The following is a 26,795-nucleotide window of genomic DNA, read 5'->3' as shown; positions in this document are numbered from 1 at the left end:
AAGAAGGTACCAATTCTTACAGAAAAAATTTTTCATGTACAGCTCTTCCTAGACACTAAGTATTTTCCATACTAATACTTGTCACTATAATTAGATTACCCAAACCTTTATTTTAGGATTTAACCTATAGAGGCCCTTTGGATCAATAAGATGACAAAATCATTAAAAAAAAAAAATCAGGATGTTATCAGTTTGCTTCTGTTTTGCTATTTGCTGGTGATCTCCCTAATTAATAGCAAGATTGCCAAATAGCTTTTCCAAGAGAGACCTGATCCTGCCTGCCTGCCTGCCTGCCTGTGGGACTTTAGAATCTGTTTCAATGCTTCCTCAATCGGGAGATCCCACGCCCGCAGGTGGGCACCCCTCCCCAAGACTAGGAAGGCAAGACTGACCTTGACTTTCTGTTGGTGGTGGTAGATCTGCCAGGCAATATGAACATGCATAGCACACCACTTCCCTGGTTTCTGGAACAAGAAAGAGCAACGTGGTCAGAAGGAAGACTTTCAGAGAAAACCCCCTTCAACTTCCCCAAAGCTTCCAGCAGATTCTAGCTGCAGAGGCTTTTTCCACAAAACGAGATGCTTTGTCCCCTCCAAGTGCCCCCTCTCAGCAGCAGTCTGGTGCCCGGGCTAGAGAGAGCCCCAGCGGGCTGTACCTCCCCTGCCACGGGAGCCCGAGCTGGCAGCTACTCCTCAGAAAACCAGCCCCGAGGAGGACCTCCCTGGTTACCAAGGAGAACGTGGCAAAGCCTGAATCCCACTTTGTGCCCCCTCTCTCTCTCTCTTCTGGCGCCAGCTGGCAGGCCTGGTAGAGTGAAGCCCTACTGAACAAGCATGGCCAGGCCGTAATGCAAACTGGCTGCTCAGAAGAACTAATTAGTGCATGTCCGTGAACCACTTCGAAAGCAAGAGAGGGGACAGAACCTGTGTCACCTCCCCCAACACTGGGGTTTTTTTTTTTTTTTAAACCCCCAAAGTGGAACAAAGAAATCCACCACATTTTTACTGAAGCCCAGTTCCCACAAGTGCTTCATTAAGAGTCAACTGCCCATTCGTGTTGGGTGGCATGGTTCATTTCTAAGTGAAAAAAGCAACAGAGAAGAGAACTCGCTCCTTTCTCCTCTCTAGGCCTCTACAGAGTGAGTGCCTGCCCTACCCTCTGGGAGGGTGTCAACCCCTGTCTCTCAAACTAGTTCACGTCTTTGCTTTCTAAGCTGCGGAGTAGCTGTGAGCTTTGTCTCACTACCTGGGGGGCAGGGACCACCTCGTGCCACTTCACTTGTATTCCTGCTACATAATCCACCCGTAAGCTCCAAACATGAGCTCAATAACAACGGGATGGATGAGGAGAAACAGTGCCCCATTCCTACACTGGCAAAGGACAGACACTTCTGGTTTCTATATTAAGGAGCCGCTTCTGAAATACATACTTAAATCCAAGTTTGGGTTCAGTTCTGTTGTAATGAAATTATGGGTCATTTGAAATCGCCTACGTGATGACACCGTCCTCCTTTCTCCCCCTTTGGAGAAACTGAATTATCTGATTATATGCACCAGAAAGGGGTTAAGTAGAGAAATCTACTATCCATCCATCTTCCATCCAACCATCCATCATCCCCCCCCGCCCACCACTCCCCACTCCCCACATATACCAAGGAAGTCAGCACTTCTTCAGAGGACATTTGCTGGCCATGCTCCAGACCTCTCAAGACAAACCAATACTTCTAGTAGCTTTCTTCTTCTTTTTTTTTTTTTTAAATATAAATTTACTTATTTTTGACTGCATTGGGTCTTCATTGCTGCGCACGGGCTTTTCTCTAGTTGTGGTGAGCGGGGGCTACTCTTCGTTGTGGTGCACAGGCTTCAGTAGTTGTGGCACGTGGGCTCAGTAGTTGTGGCTCGTGGTCTCTAGAGAGCAGGCTCAGTAGCTGTGGCGCACGGGCTTAGTTGCTCCGCGGCCTATGGGATCTTCCCGGACCAGGGCTTGAACCCGTGTCCCCTGCATTGGCAGGCAGATTCTCAACCACTGAGCCACCAGGGAAGCCCCTTCTAGTAGCTCTTTTCTGCACCAGAGAAAAAGGTCGAATGGCTGTGACAAGTCAACATCACTTAGTGCAGAAAGAGGCAGCCACCAGCCAAAATAAATAGACCCGGATATGTATTTTCTCGGTGCAAGAGAAACGGTGGAGCTCAGTGGAATCCTAATTTCAGCCTATAGCTTAAGTCTTTCCCTTAAGTTTTCCACACGTCAAACCTTTTGCCAGAACTAACAAGAGCATCTGACTCAGTTGAATTTTATCTGTTCGCTTTATCTCCATGGCCTGGCGTCCTCCAATGCTCAAGGCAAAACCATTTAGGCCATTTTCAATCACACTCTGAAAAACCTGACCACTGTCGTTCCAACATTTTACTCCAGTGTTTCTGTGGCTTGTTTCCTTATAATTGTATTTTTAACCCTCTGGGAGTCAAACAGGGGTTGCAAAACAGTTCTAGAAGAAGCTTGCTTACCCTTAACATAGGTCTGAAAGGATCTGTCAACTGTGAAGAGAAAATGACAACTTGGTTACATGGCTGTCACTCAAACAATTGCTCTAATTAACAAATTTGTAGTGCTTCATTAGGAGGGGAAATTAAAATGTTAGAATTTTACTTTTAAATGAGGCCCTTTTAGAGAATAATTAACCCATTCTCACACTATCAAAAGTGCCAAGCGCCCCTCCCCCACCTCACAAGCCTCGGTACATCTACGCTGACAAGCCCCCAGACAAGCTTAATCAATAGTGATTTGCCCTCTGGCAACACAATTTGCTCCCATTACACATCTGAGGAGTTTCACTGTCTTGAGCAGCCCTTCCAAACCTCACTGCATGGGTCTAAGGGAGAAGGCCTTCAGACCATGGACTTGAAAGACTGGATACTAATGATAATTAAGGAGAAGTGTCCTTTCCAGACACACAGTAGAAATAGGCTATCTTTAATAACTATCCTTAATCTGATGACTGTACATCACTTAGAGGTATAAGACGTTTTAAAGAAGTTCACTAAACATCATACAAATACACAGTTGAGTCATTTTACACATCTACCTAATTCTGGTTATCAATTTCCGACTGCCCTTATCCAGGGAAAAAGACAATATTGTAAAAGGTAATTATTTTTTCCCCATTTACTATGAAGATGAATAACAATCAATGAGACAAGATTATATCTACTGTGTAACTTCAAATTCTTTTTGAGAGTTGGTCTGCGTTATGAATAAATAACACAACCGAAGTATAATGGATATTTTATTTAGCTCCAAATAATGTAATGTAATGTGGTATGGACCCTTTTGTCCATGTGGTATGGACACCACATTACAAGTAGAGTGTTCGGAAGAGCTGTGTGGTACAGTGAGCTCCAGGAAGAAAAGAGCATAGCGCCTTTCCGTTCAAAACATTTTACAGCCGTTTCTTTTGCATGTGAGAGAAATTTTAGGAGATGGAGACAGAGGAGGCTGGTTGAGTGGAAACTACGCAAGCTCAGAGTGTCGGACTCCTGGGCTTAGACCATAAGCTGTCCCTCTGTCCCGTGGTAAGTCACTGCCCTGGTGTCACATGGCCGCAAGGGAGATTCTGTTTTCTAAGAGTAACTAGCATCTTCCACAAACTAGAAGGAAGAGCTAAGGCAGCAGCTGTTCGGCTGGGCTGAGGAAGGTGTGAGCCCTGGGCTGGCTGTCCTGGGGAGACGCCATCTGCTGTGTTACCTGAGACCCAGCCTGACCTTGCACTTACCCTCGGGTCCTTCTGGAGAAGAGTGTGTGGGACCGTCCCAGGTCGGGCAGCAACATCGATTGGGTTGGACGTCTACAAATTAATTAGACCACAGCTTAGGAAGCATATAACACGGGACACGAAAGCAAGGTCTTCCTTTCGTTCTAAATGACAGAGTTCAAACGTCCCTTTTTTGTTTGTTTCTTTCTGGAATACAAGAGTTAACGGATCCATTTTCCTCCGTGACCACATACGCTCCTCGTGAGGCCCCCGCTCCCTGTTTCCCCAGGGGACCCTGACCAGAGCCTGCCCTCTCCAGCAGTGGCATCTCCAGGCAGAGAGAGGTGCCCCTGAAAGCCATCTTCTACCGAGTTCCTGACAGCCCTGTCATTGTGGGTTTTTTGCTTTATCACCAAACCTTCCAAGAAATGCTTAAGTGAACATCATTAGAATCTGCTGTATCAGGCGCTTCTCATCAGAATAACTGAACGTGTTTTACAGACATTAAGCTAACTCTCAGTTTTAACTGGCAGACGGTAACAAGGAATTACACTCAGTAATTCCTCATTAGCAGTGGTGGGAATGGGACAAGAGAACCTCATTTGGGGACCACAGAAACCTACTGTTAAGTGATTCCTAAAGTAATTCTGCGCCATCTTTCCCATTCCCAGCACCATTCTTAAATATCATTAATGACAACAACCTTATCTGCAGGCTTTTGTCCTTTGAATTAACAACAACAATGAAAAGCCCACTGGAGGCACAAGGCACTACTTTCTAGTGGGTAGAGGATTTAGAATATTTTTCACCAGGTGTTTGATTTAAGAAACCACAACTTCTATGAATCCCTTCACACCAGGAAGTTGACTCGTGTGGAAAAAAAAGCCTGCTGAGTCTAGGCACCAAGCTCGCCTAGAAGGAGAAGGGGGCGGGGGAAAAAAAAGAATGGAAGAAAGAAAAGCAATCAGCTGCTGTACAACTAACAATTAAGCTGGAGTTGTTAACAGCCTGATTTGCATACATATGAAGAACTCCGCTAATGAACTGCAATCTACATATTCAATCAGCAAGATGGCCTGGAAAGGCCTATTTCAACACCAGGAGAGACACTTTCTTGCCCAGATGTAGTTTTCTGTGTGATTGGATAATTGTGAGTGAGGGAAATAGTCTAATTTATTAAGTGACCTACCAGTCTGGTTGGGGATACACCAGAGATTTCCTGCAACCTAGAGGGGACAGACCAGGGTCTGAGAGGGTAGTAAAGAGCTGATGGCGGAAGGAGTTTAAAAACCACCATCATTTTATCCCCAGATAGGAGGTGTTGAGACTGGCCATCCTCAAGCCCTGAGGAGGTCTAACTGGGCACAGGAGCTGTGATTCCATGCAGGTCCCTGTGATTTCTAAGGTGCGGCCATCCCACCCCCTAATGCTTTTTAATTTTTTCCTCTTTTCTAATTTTAGGGCAGCATGCCTTGGTTAGTATATTATGTGCTCATCCTGGGAGACTCTGGCCCAAAATTTGTGTTTTAGCTTTGAAATGAGACGGAAATAAAAGAAAACCAAAATCACACAGCGCAATTTCCTACTTTACAATCTGAGAATGGTTGCTAACATGAGAAATACATTTCGCTTTTTTGGCATGAGAATCAAGTATCGGCTGTGGTAGATGTAAAGTCACAAGAAGGTAGAGTGTTCTGAGAGTTAACGCCTTAATTTTGGCCCTCGGAGATAACTCTAGCCCAAGTGGAGGAGCATATCTCTGGCTAGGTAGAAAAGAATTCAGTTATTGTAAAGGGTGAAAGGCTACTTCATCTCACACGAGGATGGTAGTCTTGACCTTGGGAAGTGTGACCCTGACAGCAGGGTGGGAGGCTTATCTGACATTTCATACAATTCCTGACCAGAAGCTTATGTCCACAATCTTGGTAGGGTGGGGGGAAATATATATATATATATATATATATGTATATATATATATATATATTTTTTCTGTATATTTTACAGAGCACAAGAAATCCTAGTTCAACTGAGATGACATGGGTAGCACAGGTTAAAAATTAAATTCTGGCTGAGTTTTAAACCTAAATGGACTAGGAGAAAATATTCACACTCTAATCCTGATGGTCAATTTGGATGGAAAAATGAGTCCCTGGCAGGTAAGAGCATGGGAAGCTACCTGCCTAGCCCCAGGCTCCACATACAAGTGTGCAGGTGTGTTTTCGATGTAGTTTCTTACCTTCGGCTGAAATGCTCCTTGCAGTGAACCAAAAGGGCCAGTGGGTGGAATCATAGGGGGGATGCCCGATACAGCAGGAGGGTAAGAATGGAAGAGCTGTGGCCAAAGATGGAGAAGGGGGGAAGACAAGATTTTAGTAGGAGGCAAATGGTATGTTCCAATTCCCTTCCCATAGAAAGACATCAACATTAGCAAGCCAAGTAATCTCAGTTTGATGCTATTAGTCAAGAAGCCACAATGAAATGATCACACAGATGTGCCATGAATGCTTAACTTGAAAAGTTAAAAGTAGTTCAGAATCAATCAGCCAACAAATGATGTCCCAGATGAGGACATCATTAGAAAGGGAGCTTTTCTAATTATTAATTGTTAAATCGGATAGAAGTCCTAAATGGTTGGAGATTTTAATGCATATCAAAAACAGGAGGGGGTGCTGAGCCAAATAAGATGCCCAGAAAATTACAAGTTAATTAGAAAAAGAAAAAGAAAAAAAAAAGGAAGAAAAAAGAAGCAAGTCTTTATGGATTCCAGGATTTTAAACCATTAAAACTCAATTCGTATTTTATATATTTAATAGTTTTGAGAAAATGAGAAAATATTCACAATCCTTGCTTCATTAGGTTGTTCTGGTAAGTGGCAGTTCCAGAGGACAACTTAATTGTCTAAAATGATGAAAAATATTTGTGGAAGGGGAAAATAACATGACTCAGAGTATACTTTCCACAGAGCCACCCATTTTTCTATAACATGGATAAGCTCACTGAAGGCTATTCAAGCCAATCCCTTGACATGTCAGTCTGACCACTCAGTGGGGAGGGAGAAGAATGATTCTGAATTAAAAATACAAATTTTCTTGAATTAATAGTTTACAGAGGACACAATGGAGGAGAGAAATATACAGCAGTACTGAAGACCAATGCAGACACATCTTTTCCTCCTCTTAAAAATTTACAGTTTCTGAGATTTTATCACTCTGGTTCCATTTACTTTGAAAAAACCACCAGACAGATGTTTTAGTAACGTCCCACCCTTATGGTTGCACAATATGTCAAAAATACAATAATAATTCAAGCTTTTCCTAATAATGCATTTATGTGAGCTATTTCTAGGTAATGGCTGAAATCCACATTTCACAATCCTGTTTTCAGAGCACGTACTTTTTCTGTTGGTCTTTATTTCATTTTGCTCCCTTCAATGATGCAGCAAAGTTTTTCAGACTAATTGATATTGAACTAAATCCACTTAAACAGTGACTGCAAACCAAGTGCCCTCATTTAAACTAATTTTAAGTCTAAAATTGTGTTTTAGATACTTGAGTGCATTGTATCTTAATTCCCCTTATAACATCCCAATCCCCAAAGCAGGGGAGACTAAGTACTTTATATATTATCCACTATAACTAATAATATGAAATAACTCTCCCCCAGTACACTGTATGAAGCAGGGTAATTAAATACATCACACTAAAATGCACTCAAATTCCTATTACTCTGCCTCCAGGTGGGTATTTTTTCCTTTCATGTTTTCAATTAAAAAATTGGGTGTTCTCACCATTTTCCTTTTGCTCTAGTCCATTACTGACCCTCTTCGAATATAGCTGACTATTCCACCTCTTGACTAAAAATCTGAATTACCTAAGTAATAAAACATGAACCTTCCAAAAATTCAGGCTTGCAGACTTATTCTTCATCTTAAATCTAGGATTCTCTGTGGAACATGTATATGAAAAGACACTGCATGAGGTCCCTAGGAAGTAAACTGAACTGCCAGTAGAGAAGCTAAACTTTCTCTGAGAATGATTTTGTTAGCTGGTCCTTAATTTAACTTAGCAAGTATAGACAAAGGGCAGAAATCCGGTGATTATTAAGGGTGGTACCATTCATGAAACCCATGCAAAGAGAAAACCCACAGCTCTACTGTATTTTGCATGTCCATTTGAAAAATGCTTTTGTGTCACAGTTCTGAGCAGAACAGTGCTGAAGAACTTGGGGGCCCAGGTGCTCAGATACACCTTCCTCATCCCTTTCTGAAGAGGCTCTCCTCAGGCCATTTCTGAATGTCTCTCCGTAAGTAATTCTTAATTGATTTCTAATATTGTCTAGTCCTGACTTCTCAGCTAACTTCTCAGCTTAGGACTAACACAGTGTCTAACTATCTAGTTCAAAGCATGAATGAATTCACAGGCTTGGCTGATCTATTAAGTAGCATTTCTATTTGAACAGTAAGGTAATACTATCCAAAAATCAAAGCAAGAGTAGTTTAATACGGTGAATCAACATGGCTACAAGCAGTTATTAAACTTCCTTCTTTCTGGTTTCATTTAAAAAATATAAATAAACCATTGAGCACAGAAAACTTGCAAAATTTCAGGTAAAAATGATGCAGTATACACTCCATAATCAAAATATCATGGTAAGATATTCAAGGTTTTTGTTATAAAAGAAGCCCACGTCTTGTAATTAACTGAACATATAACTTAGGTTGTTGCCAATTGAAGTTCCAGAACATACTCTTAAAATTGCATGAAATAATTTTTTTAAAAAAGTTTTTTTTTAAGTAAAGAAGAGTCAGTTTAAAGAGAAAAAAAATAATGCATTTCAATTTTAAGATCTTCTTTTATTTAAATAATATTTTTAGTCGCAGTTGTAACGAGCTCAGGAGAACAATACCAGCTGTGTGTAAGAGGGATCAACAGTCGGTCTAGAAGAAATGAAAATTTGCTGTTTGAAGTCATGAGTCATAAAGATAAGGTACTTTCCTTGGAGGAAATAATTGAAGATGAATTCCAGTAATTCTGTGTTAAGGACATTTCGACCGAAGACTGAAATCTGTGATTTCAGACTCTCCTGAAACTCTTAAGGGTTTAACTGCAGGCGCCCCACTTTGCAGGACAGAGGCCTGGCTGCCAGTGAAGTCCACCTTCGCTTTAAAGTGTTAGGAGTGCTTATGACTTTTTGATTCAGAAGATGATACTGCATCTTTACCAAAAGCAAACGTCACAAAAAGCAAGCATCCAAAGTGACGAGGAGCAATGGGAATTCTTGCAAAGATGATTAAGGAAGGCTGCTAGTCATTTACTGATCTGTGGTGAGAGCACAAAAATGGAAAAGCAGTTACATTAAATGGGTAGCATGGTAACAAGACTCACACTGTGCCGGTAGAATGGGTCAACTTTTGTTGGGTATTTGTCAAACTGTAAAGGGATCAAAGCAAAAGCTAGTTACTTAAAGAATCTACATTTCTGTTCACTGCTTCAGTGGAGGTAGCCCGAAGCAAGCTTCTCTGCCGTTAGGGCTGTCATCAGCCTCTGTAACCTCACTGTATATGAAAACATTCTGAGCTCGAGTCACTCTGACAAGAAATCAACAGGAATGCAAAATCAAAGTGAAAACCCATTCAGTGCATTTAGGTTGTGGCCACACAAGAGCAGCTTTCTTTCTAGGCTATATTTAGAGATTGGCGCGCACCAAACATCTGAACTGGAGAGAAGAGGCAATTGTTCAGATAAATCAGAGAGAAGTGAGTGCTGGATCTGATTTATCCAGAGAATTCCCTCCGTTTTCATCTTCACTTTGGCAGAACTGTACATTCAGCTGTTTTCTGAAATGTATTACCCCCAAATACAAGGCAATTTGGGCTAGGTCTTAGAACCTTTCTTTTGAGCAGAAAAGAGAAAATACCATTATTTCTTCTAAGTAATGTCATCATTCTGGGCTGTAACTCCCCTCAGTTAGATTTAACTTATTTTGTGAAACAGCTCACTCAGACTGGTATAAGCTCCTTCTCTAAATAACTGTTGAGAAGTACGGTTCATCCAGAAAATAGATACAGGATTTATCATAGGAAAAAATTTTTGGTCCCAAGGCCTTACCTCTAATATTCTCCTAAATAAAATTTATAAAATAAACTTTGAAATATATATTTAAAAAAATTAAGTTGAACAAAATGGGGGAGAGGGAGGGAGGAGAGGATGCAAAGTTTGGTGAATCACGGAATTCAAATCTATCCTCACAATGCCTATATTAATTGCCTTAAGATCAAGTATTTCCTGAAATATTAAAAATTAAATAAGTAAAACACTCTAATAGTCACTGTTATGGACAGGCATCTATCTCAGAATAGTTAGTATCCTACTATTCCTTACAGCTCCTAGGTTAAAAAACAACCCTAACTGGTCCTCCCGGCATGCGCTAGTCCCCAGGCAAGGCCAAGATCGCGTCACTGCCAGTGGTCCCTCTTACCACAAGGCTGAGTTCGGACCCTGCAGGGCTCATCATTCCCTGACCACTTGCTGGCAGAGCACAACAGTAGACTGGGGGCACTGTCTTATGAAACACGGGAAATACAAAACCTCCGTCAAAGCCGGTTTAGGAAACCTTCCGTAAGAGCGGGTACTGGGGGAGGGGTACCCAGGGCCATCCAAGTCTCCTGATGGCTCTCTCCCCATCGGCCCTTCCGGACTTCCCGGGATTCTGTGAGCATTTATTTGCTAGCGCCGAACACTGACAGATACATTTTTATAGCTGGTGGCAACTCCCCAAGATGCTCAAGAAAACAAAATCACCCTTAAGAAGTTAACTACCGACACTGGATGTGACTGTTTTGAGGGCATCTAGAATAAATTCCACCCACAGTGCTAGAAATAACTGTCTAGAAAAGACGGTTGCTACTTTAGGCCCTGGGTCAGTGCTGCCTGGAGCAGGGCACATCCCCTTCTCTCCAGCAGAGTGGAGCAAGGTCAAGGGAGTCCCCAACAGCTGTTGCTCCCCAGCCAATCTCCTGTGCCCAGACGGCCTGGTCCAACCCCACCGTGCTGCATAAAAAGAGAGTCGCGCTCTACTTATCCTCACATTTCTGCCTGGGGTACGCACCATGGGCGGTGCTGGCGTTGGCATGATGGCGGTGGGCGGCAGGGCGTGGGGGAAGGGCGTGAACGTGTGCTGGTGCGTGTGCTGGTGCGTGTGCTGGTGCTGGTGCTGGTGCTGGTGGAACTCGGTCCGCAGGTAGGGTGGGGGGCCCAGAGAGGCCCCGCGGTCAGCGCTCTGGGAGGCCAAAAAACGTGTGTTCAGTTCCTGTCGCAAGATGTCTTGCTCTGGAAGAGAAGAACAGGGACAGGGTAACACCTTTTCTTGGGACGGTAATTTCTTTCAGAACAGGACATCCAAGTAGCTCACTACGGAGGGCTACGGGCCCAGGGCACGGGCGCTGGGGCTCTCAGGGATGCGGCTGGGCCCTTAGTGGAAAGGGATAGCCGACCAGGCGGTCGATGGTAAGGCCCAGTCACACACTCTGTTCTCTGTCTCAGCTTTCAGGGACAGGCGGTCCATCAGTGGGGTGCACGGACAGAGTCCAGGCCGAACGGCCAGAGGTCAAGTTTCAGCTGTTTTACTGCCAGCTGAGTGACCCTGGGTGTGGGAAATCACCCATCTGTGTCTCAGTTTCCTCATCTATCATACGGGAACAATAACATTGCCTGTGCTATGGATTTGTTTCAAGGGTTAAAGAAATGAACCTATTCAAGTGCTTAAGAGCAGTGACTGGCTGACTAATAAAAGTGAGCTGTCGACACAGCAACATGCCATGACAGAGCCCTCATGCCCTCTTCCAACATAAACCTCTGCTTTACGGCTCTCTGTATCAGTGGTAAAACACGGCCACGACGAACCCAAAGTTGTGCCACTTGGCCTGATTAATACAGGTGAGGAGAAAAGGACCCAATATCCAACACTAGGTGTGTCCTTAAAAAGCTGGGACATATGCTCACAAAAAGTACATCTTCTTTCCCACCCACGGTAGAAGGCCTTAGTCAGCTAACAAGGATGTGACAAGATCCTGGCCTGAAACAGACATGGGATGTGTACAGCTTTTCTGTCAAGCTAATGGGAGCCCAGGTGACAGGGCCCAGACAATCTGTGCTTTACTGCTCAGAGGATGACCCTGGTCAGAAAAGTCCATCTGGCAGTGTCCGATTCCAGGACACTGTCATGCCAGGTTGGGATGGGTGTTGGTACATATTTTTGCTGAATCTCAGCCTACAGAGGACTGGAGGAAGATTACAAGAAGACATACAATAAAGCAGAAAATCGTGAGTGGATAACACCTAGCCATCAGGGACAACACAGACGGCAGGCGAGGCCCTCTGGAGAGGAGAGTGGGAGCACAAAGAAGCCAGGCCAGCTCGTCCGTCCTACCTGAGTAAGTGCTCCCGGCCGGATGTCCGGGCACCTGCAGACTCCCTGATGTCAGAGGTGGTGGAGGAGGCAAGGCAGTGGGAGGGGCAAACATATTGGGGTGATGTGAGTGTGCGGGGGGCTGGAGGGTGGGCGTGAAGCTGTGCAGGGGGCTGTGGTTGGGCAGTGACAGGGGGAACGGGGAGGCTGAGGGGTGGTGGGAGACGTGAGGGGGGGCGGGCTGAGTCTTCGCTGGAGTGCTGCTCCTGCTACTGCTGTTGGAATACCAAAAAAAAAAAAAAAAGGAAAGAAATGAAAAACAAAAGAGGTAAGCCATTTATTTTCTTAAAAAAAAAACCCCTATGTCCCTGCCCAAAGCCATTCAACACCTTTTCTCTTGCTCCTTCCTCTTCCCAGACCCTCCCCTGTGCGCACAGAGCCTCTGCTGAAATCGCAGCTCTTCTAAACTGCCCCCACGACTGCGGACACAGCAGAATAGGAGCTGCTGCCCCAAGCCGCCGCCATGTCCAGACAGCTGCCCCCTCCCATCCTGCACCAGCCACACCTGCGATAGGGCAACGTCAGTGGAAAGGAATAAGCGCGGTGAGCTGCTCCCTCTTCTGTGAAGAAGCACAGGGAAGGGGGAGCCAGGGGGTCAGGTGCCCCGTCACCCCTATGGTCTGGAGGCCACAGACATGGCCTCAGGGGTAGAAGATGGGCCTGGCCCCTGCCAAGGCGGCTTCCTTCCCCTGTTGCAGACAGGAGAGAGCAAGGCTCTTGACCGCCACGGTCACCCGTCACAGTCACAAGGAAAACACTATCAAAGCCACCAAGCGCGGGGGCTTAGAATGACAACCCCCGGGACCAGCCGGGGTGGGCAACACTGGGCCCTGCACCCTGGGGTCCCTCTTCCCCTTTTCTTTGCAGGTTTCCTTATGCTGCTTTGTCAACTTTCCTTTGTACTCCGGCAAAGACAAGACGGAAGAGTGCCTGGATCTCCAGGGAGGAACACCTCTCTCTCCCTAAACCTGGCGTGTTTCTTCTCTACCTCTGTGACCCACCCGGAGGAAGGAAATCACAGTGGAAATTCCTCAAACCAGATTACGCCTTGGTCCCCATCTTCCCACCCGTGGAGTTGCAGGGAGATGTGATGGGGGGGTGGGGGTGGCAAAGAGCTTTCCTTCTAAGACTCTCAACATTCCACCATCTCACTGGCTTTCCGTTCCCTGCCTCTGACCGGGGAACTGGCGGGGCTCCCGGGCACAGAGCCCTCAACTCAACTCTCCCTTCCTTGAACCTTCTTCTCCTTCCTGCCTCCACTCTCTCAGGAGCCTCCGTAGATATTTAGCTCTTGACAACGTCCTCACCACCCATACTCCATCCAAAGCATCCCGTCCTGCTCCCAAGAGACCCTGTCCCACCGGCCTCTCAGGCCCCGTCCCTGTCTTGCGTCCCCGCCTCGCTGAGAACACTGCGATCAAGCTTCCAACAGGAAACCGCAGTCCCCGCGGGCCCCGCTCCCACCGCCAGCTGCCCGTCCCACAGAAGATGACCAAAGCCGGGCAGGCGGCTCACCTGAGGCTGTTGAGGCTCAGGCTGCTGCTGTTGTAGGCGGACAGCGGCTGGGGGAGGCTCTGGGCGGAGGGGTGGGCCGGCGCGGGCGGGAGGGCCTGGGGCGGCAGCGGCCCCGGGGACTGCGGCCGGGGCGGCCGGGGCGCCGGCGGTGGTGGCGGCGGCGCGGGCTGCAGCGGGGCCTCCGGGGGCGCGGGCGGAGGCTGGGCGCCGGGGCGCGGGGGGGGCGGCGGCGGGGGCTCGGCGCGCGGCCCCGAGGCGGGGTCCGGAGAAGGCGCTCGGGGCGGGGGCTCCGCCTGGGGCTGGGGCGGCGGGACCTGAGGGCGGGGGTCCTTCAGCACCACGGGCTCAAAGATGGGCTCTTTGCCGCAGTCCTGGCTCTTCTCCTGGCTCCTCTCTAGACCCGAAATCTTGGGGACAATGGGCCCCGCATCGCGGCCGTCGTGTTGGGGTAGCGCGCCGACACCGAGCTCCGGATCTGTGCGGGGCGAGCAGAGAGAAAAGCACAGGCAGGTGCGTGAGTGGAAGCCAACGCCGGGCCCGGGTCATCTGTGCCCACTGGGCCGTCCCCGGTGCTATCCTGTCTTTACCGCTGGGAGCAGCCGTGTCCCTGGGGGAGAAAGGCCCACCAGCCAGAGAAGGCTGCCTTCCAGGAAGCGGCTGAAGCCACCAGACTCTGCAAACGAATGTTTTCCTTAACCTTGACAAAGCCTTTTGTGCGGCAAAATTCAGAAACAAGCGCCAACAAGTTGATTCTCCTTTTAAAACAAATATACTTCTTGACTACAACACAGAGGAGAAGTGTTTGCAGTAGCACACGAAGCAGAAGTTATTTAGCCCCACAGATGTCTCTTATCGGCCTGGCCTCCTTCCCCCTTTCCATTCGGACTGATGGAACCCGCCTGACATCTGGAGAAATAATTTTCTGTTTAGCAAGCGCGAAACTTCCGGTCACACGTCAGGCCCCCTACTGCTGAGGCCTTCTCCTCCTACCGATGATCCCAGGGTTTGAGATCGAAGGTGCAAACATGAATTTAGACCAATTTACTGTCAACTACACATGCTTGAGTTCTTAAAGGATTCCCTCTGGACCACTGGAGGAGTCCTTAGCCAAGTGAGGACAAGGGGTGTGATGCTGGACTTGAGACCAAGCCTAGATGTGAAATGTAAGTCAAATTCTACAGTCACTAATGAAATGTAGACAACAGATGCTCCTATATGAATTTAAAAGATATGCTTCCCTCCAAAGGTCAAAAGATCCATGCCACATCTAGTATAGGGGTTACCTGATTACCCCGTAAGTCAAACTCCATACAATCCTCTAACAGAATAATGAAAGACAAATATGGCATTAAATACAAAGAGGTGGACCGATTTATGAGTAAGTACTTTTGTATACATCGCAGGGAAAAAATTACCTTTCCTGCATTTTTGCGCTGAAAAAAAAATCCATCCTTTTATTATTACACAGCTTAGAAACTGGAAGAGAATAGATCACAATATTCTCTGAAATGAGGGTGGTGTTTCAGGGTATTCCTAAATGAACTACTTTGGGCATGAACTTTCTCTTCTAATCTCACTGTTACCAAGTATGAAAAATACATGGTATTCTCACTGGTCCTATTAATTTCTGTTGATGTCCTCTTGCGTGTACACACGTCATTTTTTCTTCCCTGGAATTTGCATCAAAGCAACCCATTATTTTCGTGTTCTTTTGGTAAAACAGATCAAATCTGTAATATGCACAAAAGCAGAAACAAATGGTGGGTTTATAAGCAAACCACGTTTTTAGTTAATATGAACTCGGCTGTCCTCAAGTCTCACAGACAGTGTGGAACAATTACACAAACAGGATGCCAAGAAAGCCCCCTCTTCACATGGCTCAGGTATGAAAGGATAAAGCATCCGATGCATCTGGTGAAAAGCAACTCTAGACTTCTGACATCCTACTCACACACATTTCTCTCCACTGCTGTCTTCAGGACCTTGCGGAAGATCTTTGCTATGGTAAGCTGACATTTTATGAATTTCCAAAACCTGAGGGCTGAGAGAACAACAAGATTCCTGATGCGGACCCAGACCCCCTTCAGCCACAAGAAGAACTCCTACAACACAAAGGAAGACCCTTTATCTGCAGACACCCAGCTCGAGGGATCCTGGCTGTGCTCCTTTTTCATTTTTTTCTATCATTTTCACAAGATTTTCCATAGCAAGCAATTCTATGAGCTCTGAAAACCACAGGCTTCACACAATGCAGGCTGGTTGGTTAGGTCTGGGGCAGAAAGCACTAACACCCCGGAAATCCTAACAGCACAAAAAAAGAAGGCACAGTACAGGCTTGGGCTCGCTTCCCAAGGCTCCGTAAAGGCAGAGTTGGCGCTCATGTTTCCTCTGCTGTCCCACCGTCTCAGGACCAACCCAAACCCAGCCAGAGTCAGAGGAGTGGTGCTGAGACTGTGGTGGTGTTGCCATCCCTGACGACCAACAAGGTACACCGGCAAGACCCAAACCTCTCTAGCGAACCCTACAAATTTGTAGGGAACCATTGGCTTGGGAAACCGAGAATCACAGGATTTTGGAGGAAGACCAGAATCTGGGAGACCATCCCAGCACTTCTCAAACTTTAACGTGGTGCATATGAAAGCCCCGAAGATCAGATTCAAATGCAGATTTGGATTCAGCAGCTTTGGGGGTGAGCGGGGCTCCAGAGTCTACCATTCTGAGAATTTCCCAGGTGATGCTGATGCTTAGACCGTTCTGTGAGTAGCAAGCAAGCATGTTATCCAAACCTCTTTGACTAGATGCGGAATAAGCCCAGAGAAGTTAAGGAACTTGCTTGCTGTTGAATAAACCAGACAGCAGAGTTCTAGTGCTAACTCTGCCACCACTAAGTGACTTTTCTATGGTTTACACAATGCTGCCCCCAACACAAAACAGATAATGATAAATCCAGGATTCAGTTAAAATATTTAAGTACAATCAGTGCAAAGGGTTAGGAAAGCAACAAACTGTCGCTGAAACACGGCCTTTCAGCTCAATCTGAAAGCTATTGTCAATCCATCAACACTGGTGCCCCAACCTATTGACCGACAGGTTGGAAGGCTGGTAAGAACTTTGGGGCTGAAACAGTTTTACGACCCCCCATTTGCACGGGTCTCGTGAGGCACAGGCTAGGCATCATGCATTTTTGTGGCTAATCGGCAATGCATTTCCTGTTCAATTATTCAATAAATGCGTCTTCCCAGTTAAGCTCCTCCGTCCTGACAGTCCACTTGTCTTACTGAGCTTCTCCAAAATTGGCAAGAACACATTAAAAAAAAAATTTTTTTTGTATTGCTCAGTGTGCTCTGAATTTGCCAAAAGATGAAATGTGCTGAGGCGAAAGAAATAAGAACGTGCAAATTGACTAGTCTTTTATTTAGAAGCTTTTTTCATTACATTTTGGGGTTTTAAAATTTCTCTTTTGTGTTTATAAAAATAACATCATGCTTATAAATAAAAGATATGCAAATCTGAATTACACTATACAGTAAAAAGGCTGAATGTACTGCATGTAAATTATATCTCAAGAAACTTGACTCAAACACAATACTTAAAAAAAAAAATCGTAAGGGTAGATTAGGAAAAATGTGCTTGATTTTACTTCAAATTGGATACAAGTTCCCTGGGGAAAATGGACTCTCTTTTACTTTACTAGCTGAATATAAACCCTATAACCTCTGTGGAGGGCAATGTGGCAACATTTAGCCAAAAAACTAATGGAGTTCCCTTGACCTGATGAGTAAGAATTTGGTCTATAAACACAGTGGAACAACATCATGATTTGAATCGCCCGTTTGGAAACAACTCAAATGTAATCATTAGGGTTCTGGTTACAAATGTATTTGGTACATCCATGCAGTGGAAAAGACTGCAGCTGTACCAGTGGATGAGGAGCTCTATATGTACAATGTAGAGCATACGCTAGCTTTTATAAAAAATGGAAGAAAATTTATTAATTTTTACTTTATATATAAAGCAGCTCTGGAAGAATACCCAAGAAACCAATAGCAGTGAGTTACCTGTTTGGGGGCTTGAGGAGGAGTGAGAACTGGAGAGACAGAGAACTGGGGGAGGGGGAGATATTTTACTGTCTACATACATGCATATTTAAATTTTTGAATCCTGTGATCATGTTACCTATTAAAAATTTTAAAACTGGTCTTATATTTAAAAACAGTCTGAACAAGGGGGGAAAAAAGCAAAGCAAACAAAACTGGGAATTTGAATAGTGGTATGACTAACAGGCACGGAGAGTGTATTTTATATGAAATAAGAAAATAGAATGCACACGTTTATACTAATAACTTTTAAAATAAAATGGATTTTATGAAAAATATAAATTACTAAAACTGACTTAAAGAAACAAACAAACCCAATCATAAAAGTAAACTGAAAAATGACTCCATATCAACACCCCCTCAACCAAAAAAAGGTACCAGGTGCATTTCGTGTTATAGACAATGTGGACTAAACCTATAGGAAGCAAACGATTCCTGTCATTTAAATTGAAGACCAACAGCAAACCTACAACCAAAGGAAGAGGCAAAACTATTGTTTACAAAAAATATAATTATCTCTCTGGAAAAGATAGCTGAAAAAACCAGCTGAAAAAATATGAGAACTAATAAGAGAGCTCAGTAAGGTATCCAAATAAAGAAAAGCCACAAACATCAGTCGCTTTCCTACACACCAGCAATAGTGAAGAGAAAATAAAAAAAGAATACCCTTTACAATAACCAAAATCATGTAACACTTGGGAACGAACCTAACAAGAAAATTATAGGGCCTATAAACTTTCAGAAACATACCCCCCCCAAATGCTTTGAGAATCTATGTTCTAGGGTGTTTTATGATTCAAAAAATAAATATAAAGAAGTAAATAAATAAATGGGGCGGGGTGGGGAGAGAAAGAGAGATAAGTTAAAGGTTAAGCTATGGAAGAGGTAGCTCTTAAAGAAGACCACCCCTTGGGGGAGTTTTCAAAGTTTGTTGGAGTATGTCTGGCTGTCACAATGACTGGAGGGTATTTAGTGGCTCTCAGGGAGATTAGATGTACCATGATATGAAGGTAAACCACACACAGTATCTTGGTTCTTCACGTTCTAAAGTCCCACTGAACATTTGTGCAGCTGAAAAACCTAGAACCTGTTTTTGCAAAGAAAAGACAAAATAATTTTCCACATGGCTTTAATACACACTGGGTTTTCTAAGAATGCAACTATTGTATGTTGTCGCATCTGCTGTGTTATGTCTTGTTGTTGAGTTGTTCATCACTTGGGAAAATCATGACATCAATGGTAATAAGGCTGATCCTGGTATGTGAATTACCACGACAGCCATGCTTCTATGTACAGATTCAAGCATCTGACCTTTCGTTGTCTTCTAATGCAAACAGGCATCTATGTACTTAAAACATATTATGTTATTATAAACTACCTTCTATTTGTTTTTCCTTTACGTTTCATTAACGGCTTCGTATACTTAAAAATTATGTGTGCAGATAAGCATATCAACCATACATTTCACTCCAGAAATTAAAAAATAAGAGTGTGCTATAGGTACTTCCCTGGTGGTGCAGTGGTTGGGAATCCGCCTGCCAATGCAGGGGACACGGGTTCAGTCCCTGGTCTGGGAAGATCCCACATGCTGCAGAGCAACTAAACCCGTGTGCCACAACTATTGAGCCTGTGCTCTAGAGCCTGTGGGCCACAACTACTGGAGCCCGTGCTCCGCAACAAGAGAAGCCACTGCAATGAGAAGCCTGTGCACCCCAACGAAGAGTAGCCCCCACTCATCACAGCTAGAGAAGGATGCGTGCAGCAACGAAGACCCAATGCAGCCAAAGGAAAAAAAAAAAAAGCGTGCTATAAAATAGTTCTTACATTACACAAAGAGGGCGCTGGGTGTGGTGGGATTGAGATTTGATGCATTATGTCCCTGTGATGGACTGCTCTGTTTCTAGAAGTCCAATAACTTACTGCAAAAATGCAATAACTATCTGAAAGGGTTGTTGTGGAAACTAAAAAGTCATGTTAAGTGCTTTCTACAATGTATAGCGCAAAATAAGTAAGTGATCCGTGTTCCCAAAACTACTGTAGAAAGATTTAATTTCATGGAAAATATTTCATGACAAAATTACTATTAAGTAAAATAAAGTGCACTATTATCAATATGGTTTCAATACTTAAAATTATCTCTATAAATGCATACATATATGTACAAAAAAAGAGATTAGAAAGATATGCATCAAAATGTTAACTGTTACCTTGAAGAAACAAGAAAAATAAACTCATATCAAGGGGAAAAAAATGTTAACTGCAATCCCATCAGCCAGAAACAAACATTGATTCAAATTTTTTAATTTGTGCTTTTTTAAACTTTCCAGATTTTCTATAGTGAATATGTATTATTATTATAAAAGAAAAGAAAGGGATTATATTTTTAAAGAGTTCCTTCGTGGAAAATACATCTCCACCATCTAAGGAAGTCAACCAGGGAAGTGACTGTTCAAGTCTCTTGAAACTGCCTTACCTACTGGATGGAGTTTTTAGAAAAGCTCTTCACCCAGAGGACAGATAAGTATTTTTCTCTCAGAAATGAGGAGAGGATATGGTATGCATTAGCCTTCCATCAACTCCTCAATGTTTCTAACTGGTTCTAACTGGTGTACTTGAACAGAAAGGAAATGGTGAACAGTTGATGACAGAGAAGGAACGGGGGGGGGGGGGGGTGGGGGGGGGGAGGAGACAAACTCTCCTAAGGCACGTTTCGGTGCTTCTGGTCTTTACACTCGATTAGAAAGCCCTAAGAGGGTTTACCCACTATAAGGTCATTACTGTAGAAAATATGAACGAGCCTGAAAGGCATCACGAAAACCTTGTGGGGCACTGGCCATTAGGCAATGTATCTACCCATCCATCCATCCATCCATCTGTATCTGAATGTTTGGACAGGCCCTATTTTTACATTATTCTATCTTCTAGCTAGCTTTTCTACTTATTTGTCCCCATGGAAGAGCCACAGAAATCTCACCACATAGAAAGAATGAAGATTGTAGCAAAATAAGAAAAAGAACCCAAATTTTAAATCGAAAAGTGGGAACATTAATAAATCTTGAAATGTTCAGCACCAAACAGCCCAGAAATATAGGGAAGCATCAGATTTCTATGAATCTACATGCAATTATTTCAAGCTACCAGCAATATCCATTCCACACACTTTCTGTTGTCTATTCTGTGACCTCAGACAAAATCTCCTTTTTAGCAAAGGCTGCATGTTTTGTATATACTTACTAAAATGAAAACCACACTGTTGAATTCATTTACCAATACTCTGAACTCTCCCTGTGTTTTAGGTGCCATCTCTAAAACTCTACACGCCAATGGTGTTTGACCGAAAACAATCTACCTTCTCTAGCCTACACTTCTCTTTATTTTTCTCTTCTCCCTCTTTTCTTCAAATCATTAAACAGAGACCAGTTTGTTCCATCAGCAGATTCAATTACGTGAACGAATGGAGGGATGACATTCAGTCTTGCAGCTCTTCCTTCGCGGTCACTGAAACTGTACAAATAAATTGAGGAAAGCCCACTGTTTGTTCAAGGCAAATTAATTTTCAAACACTGCAAGAGTGGGCAATCAGGGGAATGATGGGTGCTTGGCAGGGCTCAAAGAGATTCCATTTTGGGCTTGTCATTTTGTGTAAACATTAATTACCATCTGGGAGGCTAAGCTCTGGGCTGAAGTCTGCATCGCAAACCTCTGAGGGCCTCCAGGGCTCCTAGTAAAAGCAGAATCCTAAATAGGAAAGAATAGCCATTGCATCTGCCAAAACACGAGCAGCCCACGGGGAAAGCTCTGTGGAGCCCAACAGATTAGAGGCTGCTGTTCTTAGAGGCTAGTTTGGATAGCATTGAGTTTACCAGATTAATCTAGGACAGGGGTTAATCTGACGGGGGTTAAAGAAAAGTCAACAGACTGCAGTTGAGCGTACTTAGATCTGATTCAAGTTTATTCCTAGTAACCCTCACACCAACAAGCATCCATCCTGAAGAGGATGTCCATGTTCCTGATGCTTTACGACCGAAGACTCTGCCTTCCGGGGGAGTATCAATCTTGGCTGTTCAGACTAGAGCCCACAGCAATGGCTTCCGCCTACAGCACAAGGCACCCTTACAGGTCAACCTGGGCTTGCAAACATTTTATTTCTTTTGTAGCCTCTGGCACATAAGAGCAATGAAGGACCGTGTTGATGAAGGACCAAAATCAGGACGAGAGAAAGAGGCTGCGATCTACTGGGGGTGGAGACGGGGGCATTAAAGTCTTTAAAAAACCCAGGAATGTCAAGGTCGTACACAATTCGCCTCATGTTTTCATTTCATACAAGGTGAAACGAATCACTTCATATGCCCAGCACTGTGCTAGGTCCTGAGGATACAAACATTAATGAGACACAGCCCCTGCCTTCCAGGAGCTGGCGGTTGAGGACGCAGAACAGAGAGGAAAAACACATGAACCAGTAGTCTGGAAACCTGTGGCCTTCAACTTCAGTGTTTGTTATTTGCCAGGTTCACAGAGAAGCTCAGAGTTATCCACGGTAAAGCACTTTATCTGTAACACTTCCTGCTGCACTGGCTCCAAGGATCAGTCTTAGGCTCAAATCAAGTGAACTGTGTTCTGGGCTATGTAGAGACCTAACCAGGTATGAAGGCTGAAATCTCCAATCACTTCCCAGAACACTGCAAAAACTCCAAACGCCAGTTTCGGAGAAAGCCCAGGCTTTCGTGTTTTGGCCTCAAAGACACACTCCCATTATCTTTGCTTGCGTCCTCCTGCCAGCCTCAATGCTCACCAGCAGGCCTCTCCGGCCAAGATCCCCTCCCGCCTGGTTTCCCTCGCCAGCGCCTCTCTGCCTCTGCCCCCAACCCCTGCCATGGGTCTCAGCTTCCCCGCCTGTGCTCATCAGCCTCGTCTGTTGACCAAGTGCCCACGTGACACTGTGGACTCTGCGTGTGCTCACCCCAAGCACGATTACTCTTAAAACCAAGGTGCACTCAACACCTGACACGACGCTTCTGTGTCTGTACATCAGTACAGGGGTCCCAACAAGGAAAGGTTCTAAAAGGATTTTCAACCAAACATGTTCGCTCCTGAGCGAGGCCGATGCTGCAGTAAAAGCCACAGGACACATTCCTTACACTCGAAGACAACAAGAAGACAGACCCTTTGCTTATTCTGGAAATTTTCCAAGAGGTGGGATCAAGGCACTGACAATGAATTATACCTTTAGATGTTTGGTTAAAAAAAAAGTCTTCCTAGTATCTAATCATCCTGCCTTTCACATTAAGAACAATCAAGTGAGGATATGGGGGAGAAAAAAAGAATGTCATCTTTCTAAAGGCAGCCCTCCTTCCTGTATTTTCCTTACTAAGTACAAATGAGGACTCAAAAGCTGTCAAGCTCATAGAGGCTCACAGATCTATTTATAGATCTGCCGCCTTTCCTGCTGTACTGCTGTCCACTGCTAACTTCGAATATCATCAGCTCAGGGTTTCACGTCTGTAGCCAGAAGGGGCAATAATTGTGAGGGTCACCTGCCCTTGGTCACCTTCTGAAGCAAACAATTCTTTGGTGTAATGTGTCCTTGCCATTTTGTCTCTTAACGGAATAAGCAATTTTTCTGGGATCTGTGCATGTCTGTTGTATCAATACTTTTACGATATCTTGGGGGCTATGGAATGAGGCATCTAGCTAATAACATTCACCCTTTGAAAGCTTAGTGCACCCATTAAAGTTGGCAAGTGACTGGCTCTGGGTTAAACCCGATTTTCAACACTTTGTACTTTATCAGAGATTGTTTTCTCAAAGACAAAGGTAAAAGCCGCCAGCACCAAAGACCTACTGAAATACGATCAGTCACCCTACCCTCCTGCTTTGTATGCTCTGATTGTGTGTCATCTGATGTCAGGCACAGATTAGACAATCACTGAGACCGTTTAGTGAAGAGGCTGGGTGGGGTCCGCGATGCTGGCAGGTAGGAATTTCCAGCTAGTCTATGCCAGGCTTTTCCTTGGCTCCCTGGTCCTCTACACAAATCCTCCCCACCCCCAAGTTTCTTCCTAACCCTCTGCATGCAGGGCTGGGGTGCGCGGTGTGCAGCCGAGGTAAGGCTGCCCTAGTTTTCGGTCAACACTGCTGCAGAGCCTGCGAGAACACGCAAGCTTCATCCCTCTAAAATGAGGGAGTCACCTGCATTACACGACAGCCCTGTATGGATTTCCGCAAAGTTACCCTCCTGTCAGCGTCCGGGCGTCAAAAGGAACGTCTCAAGTTACTCTAGTAGGAAGGAGTGAGGCAAATCTTTGTCATTTCTCACATTGGCAACTCAGTCTTTCTGTTGTGGAGGGAAGGGAAGAAAGAAGAAAGAATCACAGACACCAAAGCACGTGGACCACTTGGCATTTCTCACATTGGCAACTCAGTCTTTCTGTTGTGGAGGGAAGGGAAGAAAGAAGAAAGAATCACAGACACCAAAGCACGTGGACCACTTGGCCCCGCCTCTCCCTGTGCCGAGAGAGCTGCGGGGGGGCTGCCGGGGGGCGGGGGGGGGGTTAGTACCCAGGAGGGACATCAGCGACCTCAGTCATTTTTCTGCCAGTTCACACAGCTGTCACTTGGTGACTAGTAGAGCATCACCAAAAATCCTAAAAGCAGTGTTTCCCCAGAGAGTGGTTGGAAAACTCCAAGAACCACTCTTGTCCTGATCTCAAAGGTCGCCTTTGAGAAGTGGGCTTTGCCTCGGACAATGTCTCGCATCTTTTGGCAATGAACGCGCTGCCAGCATCCAGACATGCCTGTCTGTACTCCTGAGGACGGAGCACAAAACTCCTTCCAAGTCTGTTCAAACAACCTGCTATGAGCCATGGGGCCTGGGTGCTGCGCAGCCTGCAATCTGTCTGACTAGCTTATGTGTGAGCACCACAGAGGCTGCTACAATGAATCCGTGACGGCTTCGATTTTTCTGATATCATGGAGCCTTTGATTCTTTAGTTAAAGGAGGAGGAGCAGAGAAAAGAGGACTTTGACAGCTTCTCTAAGTAAATTCTGGCCTTTCTGATCCCAAACTGTCCTCCGTTTTATGCTATGATTCTGATGTGTTCCACAACTCGCTATTCCAGGTGTGGTCCACAGACCAGCAGTACTAGCGTCACATAGGGTCTTGTTAGGAAGTTAACTTCACAGCCCCATCCATGTGTATGTTCAAGTCTGCAAAGCACTGCTCTGTAGCACTGCTGGGAGTGTGAAAGAGCCTCGGAAAGCCCCATAGCTGAGGGGTGCCATTCATGAGGCTGCCAATTCTTCGTGTCTCCATCTCCCAGGACTCACGCTTGGAAATAACTGTCTCCATTCTTCCTCGGGTGGGTTCTCTACCAGCACATAAGCTGCTGCAGGGGTGGGATGGTGGGTGGTGGCTGTATCATCCACCAAATCAGGAGGCACCTCCAATATGGAACATAGTCACGGAGACCAGCAACAGTGAGCTCTCATTTGTGGTGATGTTTCCCATCCTGGCTCCATGCATGTTCCCTGGATCACTCACTGTGTAGAACAGGGAATTAGAGAGTCTTGGCCTAAAGCACGGCCATGAGTTGCCTTGAAGGACCTGACGGTTGTCACAAAGAAGAGGAAGTAGGTCTATTGTGAATGGTACGGCAGGACCAAAGGACATGAACATAACTGCAGAAGAAGGTTTCAACCTGAAACAGCCTGGGCTGCCATACAGGGAAACAAGCTAATGTTCTATTTTGCTCTTCAACGGAAGTGTCCAAGAGGACACTGAATGACCATGACAAGAGTTCTGAGGAGTTAGTCATGGAATGGGAAAGGGCCTGGACTAGATGACTTCTGAGATCCCATGAGCTCCCAAATAAGGTACTGGTAGCACACTCCTTGGGAGAACATCATTTCTTTATTTTCCTTGACCTTCCCAGAACCCGATCTTCTAAAACATTTCACCTGTAGATTAATAAACACTATCTCCTTGATTTGCACAAATTTTAATCAATGCCACATCTGAGTTATAAACTAAGAATCCCTACCCCAGATGACTACAGATATAACTTTCCTTAGGAACAAAAGAAGTAAACCTGCTTATTCCCAGCTGTGATTTTGTGAAGTTGAAAGAGATTTTAAAAAACGGAGTGAGGGGGAGTGTTGTGCTGTTCCCTATATTTGAAATATTTTATCTTTCTCAAAGGATAAGTCAACCAATCCTTAAACTGACTTTCTATAAACGATCCATGTAATAAATACTTGGTAGGAAAAAAAAATCTCTTGCCATATTTTCATTTGCCATTATTTCATCACTTGTCATTACTTCACTATCCTCAGTTTAGCACAGAAAAAGGAAATATGGTCAAGTATAAAATCTGAAGCTACGTGTCCATAAGGTTTGGGAAAGCCGTGAAGACGGGGATGACATCAGCCTATTAGAAACTGGAACCCCACTGGGTTCCATGGCGTAAGGTTAGCACTCTGGGCTCCGAAACTGCCTTTCTGCTTGAGTCACCTTTCCAATCTGAAATGCTTAAAATCACCCTCTAGAAATAAAGAGCAGGAAATTATAACTGACCTTGGATGGAGATGGAGCTGGAGTAAGTCATCAGAACAGTAGTGCCTCCAGATGCTCTCAGGCAACCAAGTTGAGACTTGGGACACGTACTGTCACAATGACTTAAACCCATCCGCAAATACCTGAACTTTATGTTCAGAGATATTTTCAAAACAGAAGGTAATATGGCATCCGTTTGTTTCTTCTTCAACTGCTAGAGGACCATCCATGTCTGCCTGGCTGTGCTACATCCCCATCCCCTGCTCGACAGGACTAAAATCAAGCCCATCCCCTCCCACTCCAACTCTGGATCCTCCGTCCCCATCACTGAAGCTCAGAACCACAGATCAACCTGTTTTTATTCCTCCTTAACAGTAATCAGTGGCTTAGTGTGAATACTGCTTATATAACGCCA

At 44.9% G+C, this 26,795-nt stretch overlaps 1 protein-coding gene across 4 annotated transcripts in view; it reads right to left on the bottom strand.

The window, feature by feature from the left end:
- AUTS2 (activator of transcription and developmental regulator AUTS2) overlaps window positions 1-26,795 on the bottom strand; it is a 1,143,092-nt gene that overhangs the window by 13,744 nt on the left and 1,102,553 nt on the right. For 2 of the 4 annotated variants that reach the window (XM_060078087.1, XM_060078088.1), the window contains 6 exons: window positions 10,838-11,079; window positions 9,136-9,180; window positions 5,988-6,083; window positions 3,773-3,844; window positions 2,508-2,537; window positions 393-464 (listed from right to left, as the gene is read on the bottom strand). In XM_060078087.1, the coding sequence (XP_059934070.1) occupies window positions 393-464; window positions 2,508-2,537; window positions 3,773-3,844; window positions 5,988-6,083; window positions 9,136-9,180; window positions 10,838-11,079 (557 nt within the window). Of the gene's footprint in view, window positions 1-392; window positions 465-2,507; window positions 2,538-3,772; window positions 3,845-5,987; window positions 6,084-9,135; window positions 9,181-10,837; window positions 11,080-12,178; window positions 12,433-13,732; window positions 14,208-26,795 lie in introns of all 4 variants that reach the window. The other 2 variants (XM_060078085.1, XM_060078086.1) reach the window with 2 other exon arrangements.

The sequence above is a fragment of the Mesoplodon densirostris genome, chromosome 16 (assembly GCF_025265405.1).
Source record: "Mesoplodon densirostris isolate mMesDen1 chromosome 16, mMesDen1 primary haplotype, whole genome shotgun sequence".
In the NCBI taxonomy this organism is placed as follows: Eukaryota; Metazoa; Chordata; class Mammalia; order Artiodactyla; family Ziphiidae; genus Mesoplodon; species Mesoplodon densirostris.
The sequence above is the reverse complement of the archived record's forward strand: the minus strand, read 5'-3'. Positions and strand labels throughout refer to the sequence as shown.